The 16,532-nt window shown below is 37.2% G+C and overlaps 1 protein-coding gene across 1 annotated transcript; it reads left to right on the forward strand.

Annotated features, from left to right (window-relative positions):
• Nucleotides 1-7,304: 7,304 nt before the first annotated feature.
• mcm6 (minichromosome maintenance complex component 6) lies at nt 7,305-16,504 on the forward strand. The gene is made up of 18 exons (XM_042725577.1): nt 7,305-7,517; nt 7,813-7,959; nt 8,288-8,398; nt 8,542-8,791; nt 8,947-9,112; nt 9,194-9,339; nt 9,421-9,571; nt 9,959-10,100; nt 10,350-10,491; nt 10,580-10,687; nt 11,562-11,717; nt 11,826-11,954; nt 12,231-12,392; nt 12,994-13,129; nt 13,657-13,842; nt 13,980-14,119; nt 14,236-15,176; nt 16,290-16,504. Exons 1-17 carry the CDS (start codon nt 7,417-7,419, stop codon nt 14,356-14,358), a joined length of 2,496 nt encoding a protein of 831 aa, XP_042581511.1. The 5' UTR covers nt 7,305-7,416; the 3' UTR covers nt 14,359-15,176; nt 16,290-16,504.
• The last annotated feature ends 28 nt before the right edge of the window (nt 16,505-16,532 follow it).

Here is a 16,532-nt window from a genome sequence, read left to right on the forward strand (position 1 = left end):
TTTGATGCTGTTTCATGTCAGATGATTGTGTTAGATTACATGTGTTAGAATCTGTTGTCTCTTTTACTTCTTCACTTGTGTTTTTTTGGAAATTCTGTACAGAAGATATGTACTAGCGCCCCCTACCGTATAACAATGAAAACACGGATTCTAGGAGCACAAGTATAGCTCAAATATATTTAGACTAGAGGTGCACGATAAATATCGGCCAATAAATAATGTGCATCTCGTCAGTAAAACCAGTTCTCTAATCAGCGGTAAATTACATCAGGTGTGTGATTTCACACAGAGCAGCTGTTACTACACAGAGCCCTTGTTAACTGACAAGTTGTCAGTTAACAACGGCTCTGTGCAGTAACAGCTAGTCTATGTGAAAGATGCGCATTAATTATCAGCCGATATTTATCGTGCACCCCTAATTTAGACTTTTTGTAAGTATAAGTCAAGTAAACTTAAATGTAATTTTTAAGTATATTTCTGAGGAGTACATAAAGCCCATTTCTGAGAAGTGCATAAAAAGTAAACTAAAAGCATACTTTACTATTTTTAGTTTAAAAGAAGTATACTAATAGCACACTTGAATAAACTTCTTTTTCGTAAGGGATGAAGCAAATTGATGTCTTGGGGCCATTCACACAGAGCGTGTTTTTGCTCTGAAATAAATGCGAACGCAAAGTCTTGAAACGTTGAAGTTCAACTTATTTTAACTTGTGCGTCATGTTTTGAAAATGGCGTGTCATGTGCGACACCATAGTCTTTGGCGACATGCTGTAAAAGATGTGAGATTGTATGTTTACAAAGAAAAACAATAGAATTATTCTACAATTATTCGCTATTGTATTATGTTGTGTTTTGACATTTAGAAAAAACAGAATGTTCAAACTGGCCTGTATGGACTAGGGTACAGTGTATCGAAGATAGAGATCGCCTGCATGTGGCTAATGCCTTTGACAGTATCAAGATGCTTATTATTGATATTGCTATTTGCGCTTATTTGTCCCTTCATATTTCTTTTTACCTGTTTTTACAGTGTTGTGTGTTATAATCAATCACACACGATTCTGTTGCGCTTATGAATGCAGTGACCAATCAGAGGAGTTCAGATGAGTCATTGCTGAAACACTGGAGTTTTGTTGTTGAGTGTGCATTTGCTAATTCTCTCATCATAAACAACAAAGTGCAGATGTACGTGCGATGTAAGTATAATTATTCATCATACAGTGTAGATCGTTTCACTGATTATAAAGTGAAAATGAAAGTGATGTGACATACAGCCAAGTATGGTGACCCATACTCAGAATTCATGCTCTGCATTTAACCAATCCAAAGTGCACACACACAGCAGTGCACACACACGGAGCAGTGGGCAGCCATTTATGCTGTGGCGCCCGGGGAGCAGTTGGGGGTTCGGTGCCTTGCTCAAAGGCACCTCAGTCGTGGTATTGCCGGCCCAAGACTCAAACCCACAACCTTAGGGTTAGGAGTCAAACTCTCTAACCACTAGGCCACGACTTCCCCGTGTTATGACATGACATCCATATGCTACCTGACTAAAAAAGAAATGTTTAGTTAATATTTTACATTACAAAAAAAAGAACGAGTGTAAATTGAAAGGTGTAGTCATTGAATGCATTTTGTTTCAAACCAATAGAAAATGGCTGCTGTGAAAAGTTTAGAAAAAAAAAAAACTGGAAAATAGTTTTGTGGACAGGTGTAGTAGTATGACTAATCCACTGTTATAGGGCCTGTTTTCATAATTCAGATTCATGGTCAAACTCAATGGTAAGTGAGCAACAGTTTGCGCTTCCTAACAGTGACCGGCTTTCCTGTGAGTCTAGGGTAACAATGGTGGGAAAAACAGTCCTTCATTGACGGGACCTATTTTCACACGTCCACATGAAACCAGTGACAGCATGCACTCTACACCCTTGACAAAGACCACCAACTTCAACAAAGACACTTCTGACAAAAAGACATGACAACAAAAACAAACCATTAAAGGTATACCTGAGATTGCTGTGCAGTCCATGGGAAAATGGGGAGGGTGAGGGGTTTACCGGATTTTGCTAATTGAAAGGTGAAGTGTGTAATTTTTTTTAAATGTCAGAATAGTTTACAACTATAAGGAAGCCATTAATAAGTTGATTTCCCTAAAGGTGTGGCACTGGGGTGCTATCAAAACACTGATGTGTTTGTTTGAGCATCCGGACCTACCTTATACAGCAACACTGGCTCAACCAATGCCATTGTGTGAAGTTATATTTGCCTGAACAATGGAAGACTGGGGGATTAAAAGTCGCAGTTCCATTTGTTGACACCAGTGGCAAAGAAATTACACATTGTGCAAATGTAAAGGCATTATATGAATTTTCAGATTAATATTGGAATTATATGCATTTGAGATCAATTATGCATGTCATGTAAACATGTCATAACCTGATTAAGGTAAAAAAAATTAAAGTTAATAGTTTTTAAAAAACTGAATGAGACAAATAACATATGCCTGCATTAATCGAAATATTGTATCATGTAAACATCATTTTCATAACCGTAAATTAATATAGAAGACCATTACTTGAAATGTCGTTTAAAAAGTCAGTAGTTTTTAGTAAGCTGTTTTATAAAGAAACAGCATTTAGTATGCATTACATTTATCAAAAATGGCAGTAATGGCATTTATAATGTTTCAAAATATTAACATTTCAAATAAATTCTGTTCTTTTAAAGTATATTCATCAAAGAGTCCATTAAAAAAAGTATCAGGGTTTCCACAAGAATATTAAGCAGCACAGCTATTTTGAATAATGATAATAATGACAATTGTTTCTTTTTTAATAAAAAAAATACAGTATTACTGTTTTTTACTAGTTTTGGACACATAAATACAGCCTTGGTGGGTATAAGATACTTCTTTCAAAAAAAATAAAGAATCTTACAGCCCCCAAACATTTCCCTTTCTGTGAGAGAAAGAGAGAACAGCATGAATCGATGGATAAATGGGCTCCCTGCCTGCAATGACAGTGCATGAATTGTCAGACTTTGTGTGAAACGCACAAACACACACATGCTGTTAGACACAATGATCTTCCTCCGAGGACTCGTTTTCTCACTATGTGCTAATGAGAGACCAGCTCAGTCAAAGATTCCCACCAATCTACCCAAAACAAACAACAAGGAACATACAAAACAGTAGGAGAGAAAAGTGGGGGGATGCTAAGACATCCAGGTGCTGACACAGACAAACGTGCCATTTTATTCCCATGCTTAAAAACACATTTTCCCCGGATATACAAGTGCACATACTGTGTGCAAATACACCTACCCCAAACACATGGCCTATATGTATTCAACATGCAGGTCTCTACAGGTATTTGTAGCCTGTTTAATTATAGAAGCCTGTTAAAAACACACCTGAAAACCAGGGTTACACAGGTTTTGCTTTTGCAACCAACACCATTAAATCCTTGCTGGATTTTCACTCTTTGGAAACTCTAACCGAATGACTTTGTTTGACCTCAAACAGCTCTCGGAGCTCTAAGTGCTCCTGTGACCCTTTTTTTTTTTTGCTGACCTTTGACCTCTGACATCTGTACTCTGCTCTCTTGCTTCTGGTGGAGGTATGTGAAAGCTGCATTACTTTTAGCCAAGCCTGCTTAATGGTCACTAAATGAAGAAAATTTGCCAGGCATAAAAATTTCTTACCAGTATTTTACTTTTGTTTTTTTGTTTTTTATAAAATATATTTAAATGTACACACATTTTTTTATGCTCACCAAGGCTGCATTTATTTGATCAAAAATACAGTAAATCAGTAATATTGTGAAATATTACAATTTAAAAAGTCTATTTTAATATATTTTAAATGTAATTTATTGTAATTTACTGATGGCAGCCTTCAGTGTCACACGATCCTTCACAAATAATTTCAATCAGCTGATTTTGTGCTCAAGATTTCTTATTATTACCCATGTTAAAAATAGTTGTGCCTCTTAATATTTTTGTAGAAACCATGATGCATTTTTTTCATATTCTTTGATTAATATAATTTTTACTGTCATTTTTGATCAATTTAATGCAGTTTTTTGTCTCATATATTAGGGACAAACAGTGCAGGCCACTAGCACTAGTGTCACTAGCAATATTATAGATTTAAAAAAAAAGGCAATCCTTTGTCATTTTATTAATTTACAGCTTATTGCATTGCAGCTTAATTTAAGAAATAATCAACATCTGTCACCACATGGAGACTAACTTAAATGTAGATGGCTTAGATGTACAGGTCATGAAAGACATTTGGTCTGAATTACTCCTAAATTAACTAAAAATGCAAGACGATTCAACTTACACACTGAATGCATCACTGCCATTTCATATACCTGTCAAAGATCACTTGCTGATACCAAGCTGTATGTATATGTATAGAATAAAATGTAAAAATAACTTAAAAAAAGTAAATATTATTCTAAATGGTTAAAGATCATAATGTAGACAGTGAATGCTGTGTCACTGAGTAAACACATGCACTTTTCTCACAAAAGCAGTCACAAGAACACTAGTGACTTCAGCATTGCTCTCAGAAAACAAGTTACTTTTGTCTAGCTAACGACATTTAGGAGGGGGCGCCTACACATGATCAAGGTTACACCACCAACCAAAAAAAAACAACAACTCTATATTCTCTAGTGTTATGACATTCAAAATGATTGATAAATACTTGTTTTCACTCCAGGGAGATGTGTGCAGGATTGTGAAAGATATAAATCTCCTGTCTAATGCAATATCTTATGCTCACACTGGCAACTGCAAGCGTGCAAGAAAGTCCTCGTACTCCTGTGCCAAATGTTACGAAACATCTGATGTACTGAAGACACCCTGCAGACAAAACCGTCTAGACGCCTTGCTTTAACGCTATACCTGGCTCAGGTGTGTGTGGTGATTCAGCCAATGCCTTAGCGTATGTTTATCATATTTACTGAGTAACATCTACAGCGAAATGACTTTAGAGATTGCAAAAAAATCTTGTTTGGGTTCAAACATATTGAAGCCACATAAACACACATGCACCCTCATACAAAGAGAAAGACTGATAGAGTGTGCAAATGAACTGAACCGTTAAAACAAACATAACAGTGTTGATTAAGCGTTACTTTGACGTCTGCATGTCTTCATTCTGCCTACCAATGAAAGATTGATTTAAAAATTTAAAAATGCCGCCACAGGATGAAATTAACCGCCGTGAAGGAAACCACAAAAACAAAGACACCTACTTATAGAGACCACAACTCAGGATACGCCCAACAGACACTAAAAACTCTCACAGACACATACATTAATACACATACCACAAAAACGTGTTCTTAGTTACTATGATCGACCAGCAAGAGTGGTTTTTATCCCAACCAAACTACCAGGTATAGATACAGATATCTGTCCACAAAGTCTTCCAGCCACACACACCTGATAACCGAAACTTGTCAACAACATCTGTTACCTCTATTAGTTTCGAGAAGAATGAATCTAGGAAATAGTTTCAGAATGACTGAAAACCTTAATGGTTGTATTTCTGAAGGCCTCACTTAGAGTTTTAATCTAATGCTTTTACAATACTTATATTATCATTAGTAACAGGCCAACATTCCCAAAATTGACCATATTTACCTTTGCATGTTTCTGACTGTATTGTTCATGACTTATCTGTTATGTTGTTCCCAAGAAAGTTTGTCTAGTTTAGTCTAAAATGACTTTATTATATGAAGATGGCTTGACTTTTGGACAATGTTAATTACTAGATAAATAGTTATTTAGATATTGTTTTGGCAAACTTTCATTTGGTGTTGCTATGTTTTGGTATGTAATGCCCACTTTTCACATTACAACAAAGTCCTCTGAACCATACTTTTTTCTCTCACTGAACATCCTGTTTCACTTGAAAATATATCCGATTACACTGTACGCTGAGTGACAGACTGCAGTGAATTGCCTTTTGCAACACATTTTCTTTTTGTTTTCACTTAAGTCAAATTTGTTGCAAAGAGCAGTTCATTCTAGTAACTGACAATTAAAGTGGCTACATTCAAACAGTTAGAACTATCACAACCTTGACTGGTATATTTTGAAATCAATCCATTCATTATCTGTTAAATATGATAGAATATTTGTTGAATTAAATGAAAGCTATATTGAACATACTGGTATACAAAGCCTGAATGCACTGTAAGTCGCTTTGGATAAAAGGATCTGCTAAATGTAAATGTTAATGTAAAATGAAGTGTTTTACCACAAGCCCTATGATTTTAGTTGTAAGAATAAAACAATCACATTTTAAAAAATACTTAATGTTGCCTTATAAAATATTACTGGTGCACATTTTTCATTTCACTTGCATGTTTGGCATATTTTTCTGCCTAAATTAACTCTCTGGCGTCATCTGCTGGCTTGATTAAAAAGCTGTCTGATTACATATTCTATAGTAATTGCGCCATCTACTGTTAGCACAAGGCACTTCCTTAAAACTAACCATACATAATGTGCCAACAAGAAAAATATACTGAAATCATGTCGAAAAGCAACAGACAGAATCATTTTGTTTATTTTAAGTCATTAAATGAGGCAGATGACCAGAAGCGAGACCAGTGAAAAAAGTAACGGCGGGTGTCAAGTGATGTCTCAAATAACTGTTACAAGTTTTTGTTTTGCTGTATTGATACTTTGTGCAAGACAATTTAATATATTTTGAGGTTTTAAACGAGGCAACAATACTACCACAATATATAAATACAAATTCAACACAGAAATTTCTATAAAATTGCAAAATAATGCCCCATTCAGTAATCACAAAGTACTATAATTGGCTCAATCTCAGCGGCGCAGAGAACAGTAACAGGTATCACGTGACACTGTCGCTCTGAAAACTAAACATCTTTACACATAATGCCACGTAACAACTTGCCAATTTCAAGTTTTAGCCACTTTATTACAAATGCATAATGGGGTTGTTAAAACAGCAAGATTATTATTTAAACTTTTTGCACTATATGGGTCTGATACTGTAACTAATCAATCAAACTTCAAAGACGCTAAGCTTAGCCCGTTTAGAGTAACCCCTATTTTATCATTTCATATTAACAAATACTTTTCATATTTTCAATTCTTGACATTTCTCTATGGTTTAAATCTTTATAGAAACCGTCTGACCTCAACATGATGCCATGCCCCCCGAACAGAAAGCTCGAGAATGATTGGCCACTGTGGCAACACCGAAAAGCAAGAATCTGATTGGATCCTGGTGGCGCGAAAATAATCACATGGTACAGCATTTCGCGCGAAAACTTCTGAAACAGCTCGTGTGCTTCTTGTGTTTGACGGGACAGGGAGTACGTTATTGTTATAACTTCGTAATAACAATTCATTACAAAAATGGATCTCGTGGAACAAGGAACAAATCCGAATGCGGGTCAGATGATCAAGGACGACCTGGCGGAAAAATGCCAAAAATTATTCCAGGCTTTCTTGGAAGAGTGAGTATATGCGGTGCTTCTTATTGTTCCTCAGTATCAGAAAGTTACACGATGGGTAACGTTAACCTTATAGAATAATTACAGTACTTCCTATGAAATATTACACGGTTGTACACTAACATTAGTCGTATGATTTCATGTTAAACTACAAATACGGAATTGTCGAATTAGTATGTTCGCATGAACATTATACCCGTGCACGTGAACATGCATAATTATCTTTGCTATAATGTATAATAAACATGTTTTTCGTGAATTGTACACTATATTGTTGTGTAACGTCACCGCTCCGCAGGTTTCAGAATAGTGATGGAGAAGTGAAGTACCTGCGGGACGCAGAGGAGTTGATCCGGCCGGAAAGGAACACACTCGTGGTCAGTTTTATCGACCTGGAGGCCTTTAATCAAGAACTGGCAACCGCCATCCAGGAAGAGTTCTACAGGTGTGAAAGGAGCCAAAAGAAAAATCTAAAAAGTTTTCATACATTGCTTTTGAATTTAGTCACCATATACTTTACTATATGCATCTTACCGTTGAAATATAAGTACACAGTCATTTAATTATTAATGCTTAAAACCCTGAAACATTATCATGTAGCACATAATGCATAATCTCAGATGTGTAGTTATTGTGTAAAGTAGTTTGTGTAATATGAGTATATATTGATTTGGTAGAGGCTTTGAGATTGAAAATCTGCTTTATTGAATTGCTAACACATTGTTTTTATCTGCATGTACAAAATCAAACTTTTTTGTTTTGTTTTGTTTTAGACTTTATCCCTACCTGTGCCGTGCCGTGCGTAATTTTGCTCGGGATCATGGAGAAGTTCCAACCTCGAAGGAATTCTATGTTGCCTTCCAGGATCTACCAACCAGACACAAGTAAAGAGAATTTTGAAGACAGTGTGACTAATTAATAATTTAAAATGAAAATATTGTATATGTGACAAAATGATATATCAGTTTCTTGTTATTTTGAACAAATGCCTCCTTAACTAATGTGCCCCTGTTCTGGGCTCCTGCAGGATCCGTGAGTTGACCGTGGTGAAGGTTGGCTCACTTGTGCGCTTCAGTGGCCAGGTTGTCCGTACTCATCCGGTTCACCCTGAGCTGGTGAGCGGGACCTTCCTGTGCTTGGACTGTCAGGGAGTGATAAAGGATGTGGAGCAGCAGTTTAAATACACTCAGCCGAGCATTTGCCGCAACCCTGTGTGCAACAACCGTAGACGATTTCTCCTGGATACAAACAAATCCAAATTCATTGACTTCCAGAAGGTATGACAGGAAAAAAAACAATATCATTCTAGAATGTTAGATTTTTATTAATCTTTCCTATTCGGTTGCCGTTTCATCATACTAGCCCTGTGCCATTGTCGACTGCTGTACTGTTTTTAAAGTGTATTTTGACATTTTACTTGCCTTGATTCCAGGTGCGTATCCAGGAGACACAGGCTGAGCTGCCACGGGGCTGCATACCTCGTAGTATGGAGGTGATTCTGCGGGCCGAGGCTGTGGAGTCGGCACAGGCCGGTGATAAATGTGACTTCATTGGTTCCCTCATCGTTGTGCCAGATGTATCCCAGCTGTCCACACCAGGTACACGCCTCTCATCCAGTCGGCCATCACTGATGTTTATACAGCAGTTGTAAGTCTGAGTGCTGATTATGTTTGTTTCAGGTGTGCGTGCTGAGACCAGCTCTCGTACACCTGGGGTGCAAGGTTACGAGAATGAGGGTCTCCGTGGGCTTAAAGCGCTGGGTGTCAGAGAACTTTCCTACAAACTTGCTTTCTTGGCATGCCACGTAGCCCCAACCAATCCCAGAGTAAGAGTCAAGCCCAATGTAGGCATGGAGGTCTCATTTCTGTTATTCCAGATTATTTTAATGGGATGTCTCTGTTTGTAGTTTGGCGGAAAGGAGATCCGGGATGAGGAGCAGACAGCGGAGAGCATCAAGAAACAGATGACGGTACAGGAGTGGGAGAAGGTGTTTGAGATGAGTCAAGATAAAAACCTCTACCACAACCTCTGCACCAGCCTCTTCCCTACCATTCATGGTTAGTCATTTTGAGCATCAATATGTTGGGCACAAACACAAATTGATGCTAACAAAATAAATTCATACATTAGTGGTCAAGTGGCCAGTAACAGGAGAATGGTTTGGGTGATATAATGCAGATAAATAAACATTGTAAAAAGTGAAAGTATGCGGTTGTTACCTTGTTACCTGGCACATCAAGCAAGCACATTTTAGCTGCTGTTTACCATATTTGATGTGCTCTATGTATGTGCATTGATCAATGTCTATATGTGTCTCTTCATAAGACTTATTATTATACATAAGACTTATTATTAGATTTAGATTTTAGGTTGTCTTGACTAAACATTTTTTACATTGTATGATGCAGTTCAATTATTTCTGATATGAAATCTGTTGTTGTTAGGTAATGATGAGGTAAAGCGGGGGATTCTGCTCATGTTGTTTGGAGGTGTTCCTAAAACCACCATGGAGGGCACATCTCTGAGAGGAGACATCAATGTCTGCATCGTTGGAGATCCCAGCACAGCCAAGAGCCAGTTCCTTAAGTAAGACTTTATCTTGTTTATCTTGTAAAGCAAGAGCACTGTTAACAGACTTTACTAATGTAAGTATTCTTGAACACATATCAGCCAGTATTTTTAGAGTTTTAAATGGAAAAGGAATTAGATGTAACATACTGACATTGCAGAGAGTTTTTTTTTTTTTTTTTTTTTTTTTTTCATTTTTTCTGATTTGTGTGTAAATAGGATTAGTTGTCATTATGTATGAATTCTCACGGTTTGGCTGTTATTCAGACATGTTGAGGAGTTCAGTCCCCGTGCGGTCTACACCAGCGGTAAAGCCTCCAGCGCGGCCGGTCTCACAGCTGCTGTGGTGAGAGATGAGGAATCACACGAGTTTGTCATTGAAGCCGGAGCACTCATGTTGGCTGACAATGTGAGTTTATCTTTACAGATGATTTGTGTAAGGTCCCTGTACGTCCGAGTCACTGAAATCCCTATTGATTTGACATTGTTGTCCATAGGGTGTTTGCTGCATTGATGAGTTTGATAAGATGGAAACGAGAGACCAAGTAGCCATCCATGAGGCTATGGAGCAACAGACCATCTCCATCACCAAAGCAGGGGTCAAGGTGAGAGTCAAAAATTAAAATGCAGATTTATACCTCACGTATTAGCTTAAACTATCATTTGTGAATTTGGGACATATTTCTAGTAGTAGTTTGGATTAGGGCTGGGAAAATAAATCGATGCATCACGAATCGAGAAATGATTCAGCATAGATTCTGATTCTGAGCTTAGTTTTGAACTGCAGATGGCGCTGCATGCTTTAGAAACAGCCATACTCTGCTTGTTTCCAAATCTTTACACACACTTGAACCTAAAATAATCATTCATAAAATTCGAAAAAGTTGAAGTGAATTACAAGGGTGTTCACAGTGGGCTGTGTTTACATTCTGAGCCAAGGTAAAATTACAGACTCAGCCGAATGCACAAGCGCTCTTCTTCATGAGCATTTGAGTGTGCGGATAAAAACTAGATTAGAGCGCCATCTGCTGTTAAAATCTAAGCTCGGAATCGATTCCAGAGAGAATCACGATGCCTTTGGAAGATCTCAGAATCAAGCCACGAATAGATTCTGCATCGATTTATTGCCGCAGCCCTAGTTTGGATATAAAGACCTATAATAAGGTATTTATTAGGGGTTGATGAGAAAATTAGGCTGCTGTCACTTTAAGACTTAATGCACTAATCTAGTATACTTACACATCTGTTTTTTTTCCAGCTGTTAACATTACATTAAGACCTAACTAACTGTGTTTACGTAAATACTGGCCAAGAGAGGCATTTTGTAATAACTTTGAGAATATTTGACTTTTTTTTTTGCAGTGTCAGTGTAACTGCAATAGAGACCTGTTTTATCTACTAGTACATTGCACACCCCGACCACTGTAGTAAAGATATTTTGTACTTGTTCCATAAAAGACTAATTTTGTCAAATTGTAGGCCACTCTGAATGCTCGCACATCCATCTTGGCTGCAGCAAACCCAGTGAGCGGACGTTATGACCGCTCCAAATCTCTCAAACAGAACATCAACCTGACGGCACCCATCATGTCACGTTTTGATCTCTTCTTCATCCTGGTAGACGACTGCAATGAGGTATGCGTATGTGTGTTCTGACCAACAATGCAACAGCATATGAAGATGATTGTAGACACAGAAGGATGTTGTAAGACTCTTAGTAAATGCCTCTGTCTTTTATTTCAGGTCACTGATTATGCCATTGCCAGACGTATAGTGGATCTCCACTCCAGAATTGAGAATTCTGTCGAACGTGTCTACAGTCTAGATGAGATTCGCAGATACCTGCTGTTTGCTCGCCAGTTCAAACCAAAGGTGAGTGACAGGACGACTCATCTTCAATCTTCCTGATGTTCCTACTGGCTGAAGTAGGGAACGGCCACAAAATATTTAGAAGCTCAGGTAGACTTAATGCAAGCAGGTGTATGCTTGAACCGAAAAGGTTCCTTGTTTGCATTTGGTTCAGATCTACACACCTGGACACTTTGTTTACAGTTTTTGTATGAACTGGTATTTGGCGCCAAGCCGTAACATTGTCACAATGTCAGCTATGTCTTAACTGTGTCTCGATCTGTGTGTGTGTGCTGTCAGATCTCAAAGGAGTCTGAGGAATTCATTGTGGAGCAGTACAAGCGTCTGAGACAGCGGGACGGCTCCGGAGTCACTAAATCAGCTTGGAGGATCACAGTACGGCAGCTGGAAAGCTTGATTCGTCTTTCTGAGAGCATGGCAAGGATGCACTGTTGTGATGAGGTGTGTATGGAAAAAAAGGAATCCTGAAATGATTTTAGTTAACTAATCTCTAAAATAAATATCAATATTAGTTAATTGTCAGCTTATGTCCATTAATATTAACAGACAAACTTTTGATTTTAATAATGTATGATTATTATGATGAGCTATTTAGTAGTTCCAGGTCTGTCGACAGCATTACAAATCCATATCAATTCACCAAATGATTTCAGTTATTTTAAAGTCCTTTCAGCCTTTAATAGTTTAAAAATGACAGACATTTTCCATCTTTTTCTAATTGAATTACCTCTTATCAATGGAAAGCATGCTTTACTGTACAGACACACAGAGAAAAACATACACATGTATAGAAACTCATTGTCAGTGCTGCCCCACAATTAACTTTTTTGCAAATGCATAGCTACAAGACATTTCTTACTAGCAAGGTGGTAACATCACTGTTTTTAAAGCAGTTAAATATACAGTTTTACTACAGTTTTACTTGCTGCTGAACACAATTGAAATGCGCACATTACCACCTAGCATTTGCATTCTTTTTCAATAATTCAACAGCCTGTCACCAATTATTCCTTAATTCTGTCTTCTTGTTTCTATCTTTCAGGTTCAGCCAAAGCACGTCAAAGAGGCTTTCAGGCTGCTGAACAAGTCTATTATTCGGGTCGAGACTCCTGATATTAATCTGGACCAGGAGGAAGAGGAGGCCATGGAGGAGGAGGAAGATGACAATCAGATGAATGGTAGAGTCATGCAAAGACTTCATTCAGCCTCTAAATAAAGTCATTTTAATCAATATAAGTCTAGTACAACATGCTTCTAACTGGGGGACCCAATATGTCTTAGAGCTTAGGTATATTATTCTTACTTAAAGGTACAGTGCACCCAAAAATGAAAAGTCTGTCAGCATTTACTCACCCTAATGTTGATCCAAACCTGAATGACGTACATTCTTCTGTGTAGCACGAAGGATATTTTGAAGAATGTCGGGAACTGAAACTGGTTTATTATCAACATTCTTCAAAATAGCTTCTTTTGTATTCCACAGAAGAAAGTCGTAGAGATTTTTAATAACATGAGGGTGACTAAATAATGACAGACTTTTAATTTTTGGGTTGACTATCCCAAAAATATGTACAACGTTTATTTTATTACAACAGAAGAGCTAGATGTATATATAAGCCTAGATTTGAATATTGTTTTGGACAAAGGGGGCCTTAGAGTCAAAATGTATGACTGTTTTAAACACTTCTTTGTATTCTGTTTTTAGGCCATGATGCACCTAATGGTGTGAATGGAGATGTTAATGGAGAAGTGAATGGTCACGAGAGTACAAATGGTATTAACGGTCACGGGGTCAACGGTGAAAGCGCCAAACCCTCGCTGCGACTGTCATTTGCGGAGTATAAACGCATTTCTAACCTGTTGGTGTTACATCTGCGTCACGCTGAGGAAGGTGAGCACTCTGTACAAGTCTTAACAAACTAATTTCAGCAATTATTATGCACTTTTAACACAAACTACAACATGACAAGCTCAGACGACACAGCACAGCCCACAGGAATCTAATTTGCATTGTGCCATTTCTCCTAGCCGAGGACGAGACCGCGCTTAAGAAGAGTGAAGTAGTGAACTGGTATCTGAAGGAAATCGAATCAGAGATCGATTCAGAAATGGAACTCATCAATAAGAAGGCAATGATAGAGAAAGTTATCTACAGACTGGTTCACTATGTAAGGAAACATGTTCATGTGATTTAAATCTGTTTATGTAGAAGTTGTATGTGATATGTTGTGTGGAGACTACATTGAGTATTATAACAAAAAATGTATTCACTTATCTTCATCAGGATTATATTTTGATTGAGCTGACACAGTCTGGGCTGAAAGGATCAGCGGAGTCCAGTGGAACAGAATCCCAGGAGGAAGATGTCACGCTGGTGGTCAACCCCAACTACACATTTGATGACTAAACATTTTGACCTTGACATTTTCTGCTGTATTAACTCAAAGTAAGGGATGTTATTTGAGATGGCATTCAGAAAGTGGTGGTGTGCCTCTCCAGTTCCTTCTCTTTTTGTAAATTTAGAGCTTTTGTTTGCATTGCTTCGTAAGGATGGTTATAGCCATTCTCAGTTTTTTATATATGGATTTGTGACCTTGCAAAAAAAAAAAAAAAAAATCTTTGTAAATATGTTTTGTTTTTATTCTAGTGTTTTAGAACATTTTAGAATGTTAGTAATGGGCATGCAAAAAGTGTTTTGCATATATAGTTTATCATGTTTTGTTAAGTGCTGTCAAAGTGTAATGTCAATATAAGTTGTGTTCATTATGCAATAAATAATAACAGATGTTTATTTGCTGAAAAACATGTCATGTTTAAAACAAATAAGATGCTATTCATGGAAATCACTTATGGTCTTGGTCAGTAGAAATTGCTCGTTGAAATACCTTGGATTTTGAAAAAGAGCATTTCCATATATTAATAAAAATACAAACTAGAAAAATAAAAATTTGCTAATGTTGGCTACATTTAATTTAGTTCTTTGTTGTTGGAAAAATGTATTTACAGAACATTAATTTCTAAAAATTAACTCTTTTTAAATTGTAGATAAGCAACCTTTTTAAATCTTAAAAAGAGAGTATTTTAACTAAAGAAGGTAAAATTATTTTGCATCGAATTGAACACTCCCTAAAATGCTCGTCATAGTGTCACGTGAACGCGCTTCTTTTCCTTACACACCAAAGATGTCGGCGCACTGTAGGAACCTGATGAGGTCGACTTTGCAAGGTAGAAAACCGTGAATATATGATTGAATAATTAGCTTTTATTTATAACAGTGATACATCTGAATGGATTGACTGTACATAATTACCTTACTAATGAAATATTTTAAACCACCGCTACTGATTTAAATTACTGGTGCATTATCAAATGATAGCTTGACAGGCACAGAGGAAATTCATGCAGCAATAATTTACTGTACTTACATTTAGCTGTAAGCAAAGAACCGTTCAAGATAAATATGGCTAATGAGAACTCTGGGAAGAGTTACTACTCTTGTTGTTCAGACTCAGAATCTCACATGTAGTAGGTAGATTAGATGCCACTATTTCAGGGAATCCCATCAGTCTGATGATTTATTAAGTGATATTACATGAACAAAAATGTTATTTTTAATATCAGCATAAGCGAGGTTAAGCTGTAGGCCACATATTAGCAGCCATGCTTATACTTAGACCAGTATTGCTTCTGTACAACACCAGTTCACACAATATTAACATCATTTAATATTGAGAAACTTACATTTTAGACAGAATACAACTCCAAACGAAGACAAAGAAGAATCAACCGTTGCGCGTCTCCGAGCATTACACAGCAATGAATCAATCAATTATTCAATAACTAAATAAAGATGTCGCCACCTACTGGCATTAATAAGAAGCTCTAACAATGTAGACAAGGGATGAAACTGTGTTTGATTCCCATTATAAAACATGCATGGTTTTGGATTAAAACATCTGCCAAATGTAAATATGAGCATTATCCATATCTATATCTACAGTAATAAGTGCTAGCCTGCGATGCAGATGATAAACTGGCCCCATTATCTACAAGCCATCCATTCCTAACCCCATTAATTCAACCATTGACATCATCTGTGCCCACTTGATTCTTAACGCTAACCTGAATTACTATGCATACCTACTAACCTGACCAGACAATTCCTCTGCATACAGATAACTCTTTCTTAATAGCACTGCGTTCCATTTTATTTCATATCTTGTTGTTCACAAAACACTCTATATGTGATCTAGTAGGTCAGTATGGAAAGGATGCAGAAAATAAATGTAGGCTGAATGTGATTAAACATTGTTTATCATAGTTCACATTTTTGTTCAGGTTTGTATAAGTTATCAAATAGGACATTATGGATTGGATCTCACTATGAGCAAAGCGTTGCTCGTCCCAGACTGCAGGACAATGTCTTGCACAGCAGAGCTCTACACTGCGGACATTACGCTTTACAAACCATCACCAAGACAGAGTCTCCAAAAGTTACGAACACACAGAAAGCACCAGAACCTGAAAACAAGACCAACCAACAAAAGAAAGATGAAGAGGAGGAGGAAGAAGAAGATAACA

Source organism: Cyprinus carpio, chromosome B6, assembly GCF_018340385.1.
Source record: "Cyprinus carpio isolate SPL01 chromosome B6, ASM1834038v1, whole genome shotgun sequence".
Lineage (NCBI taxonomy): Eukaryota > Metazoa > Chordata > Actinopteri > Cypriniformes > Cyprinidae > Cyprinus > Cyprinus carpio.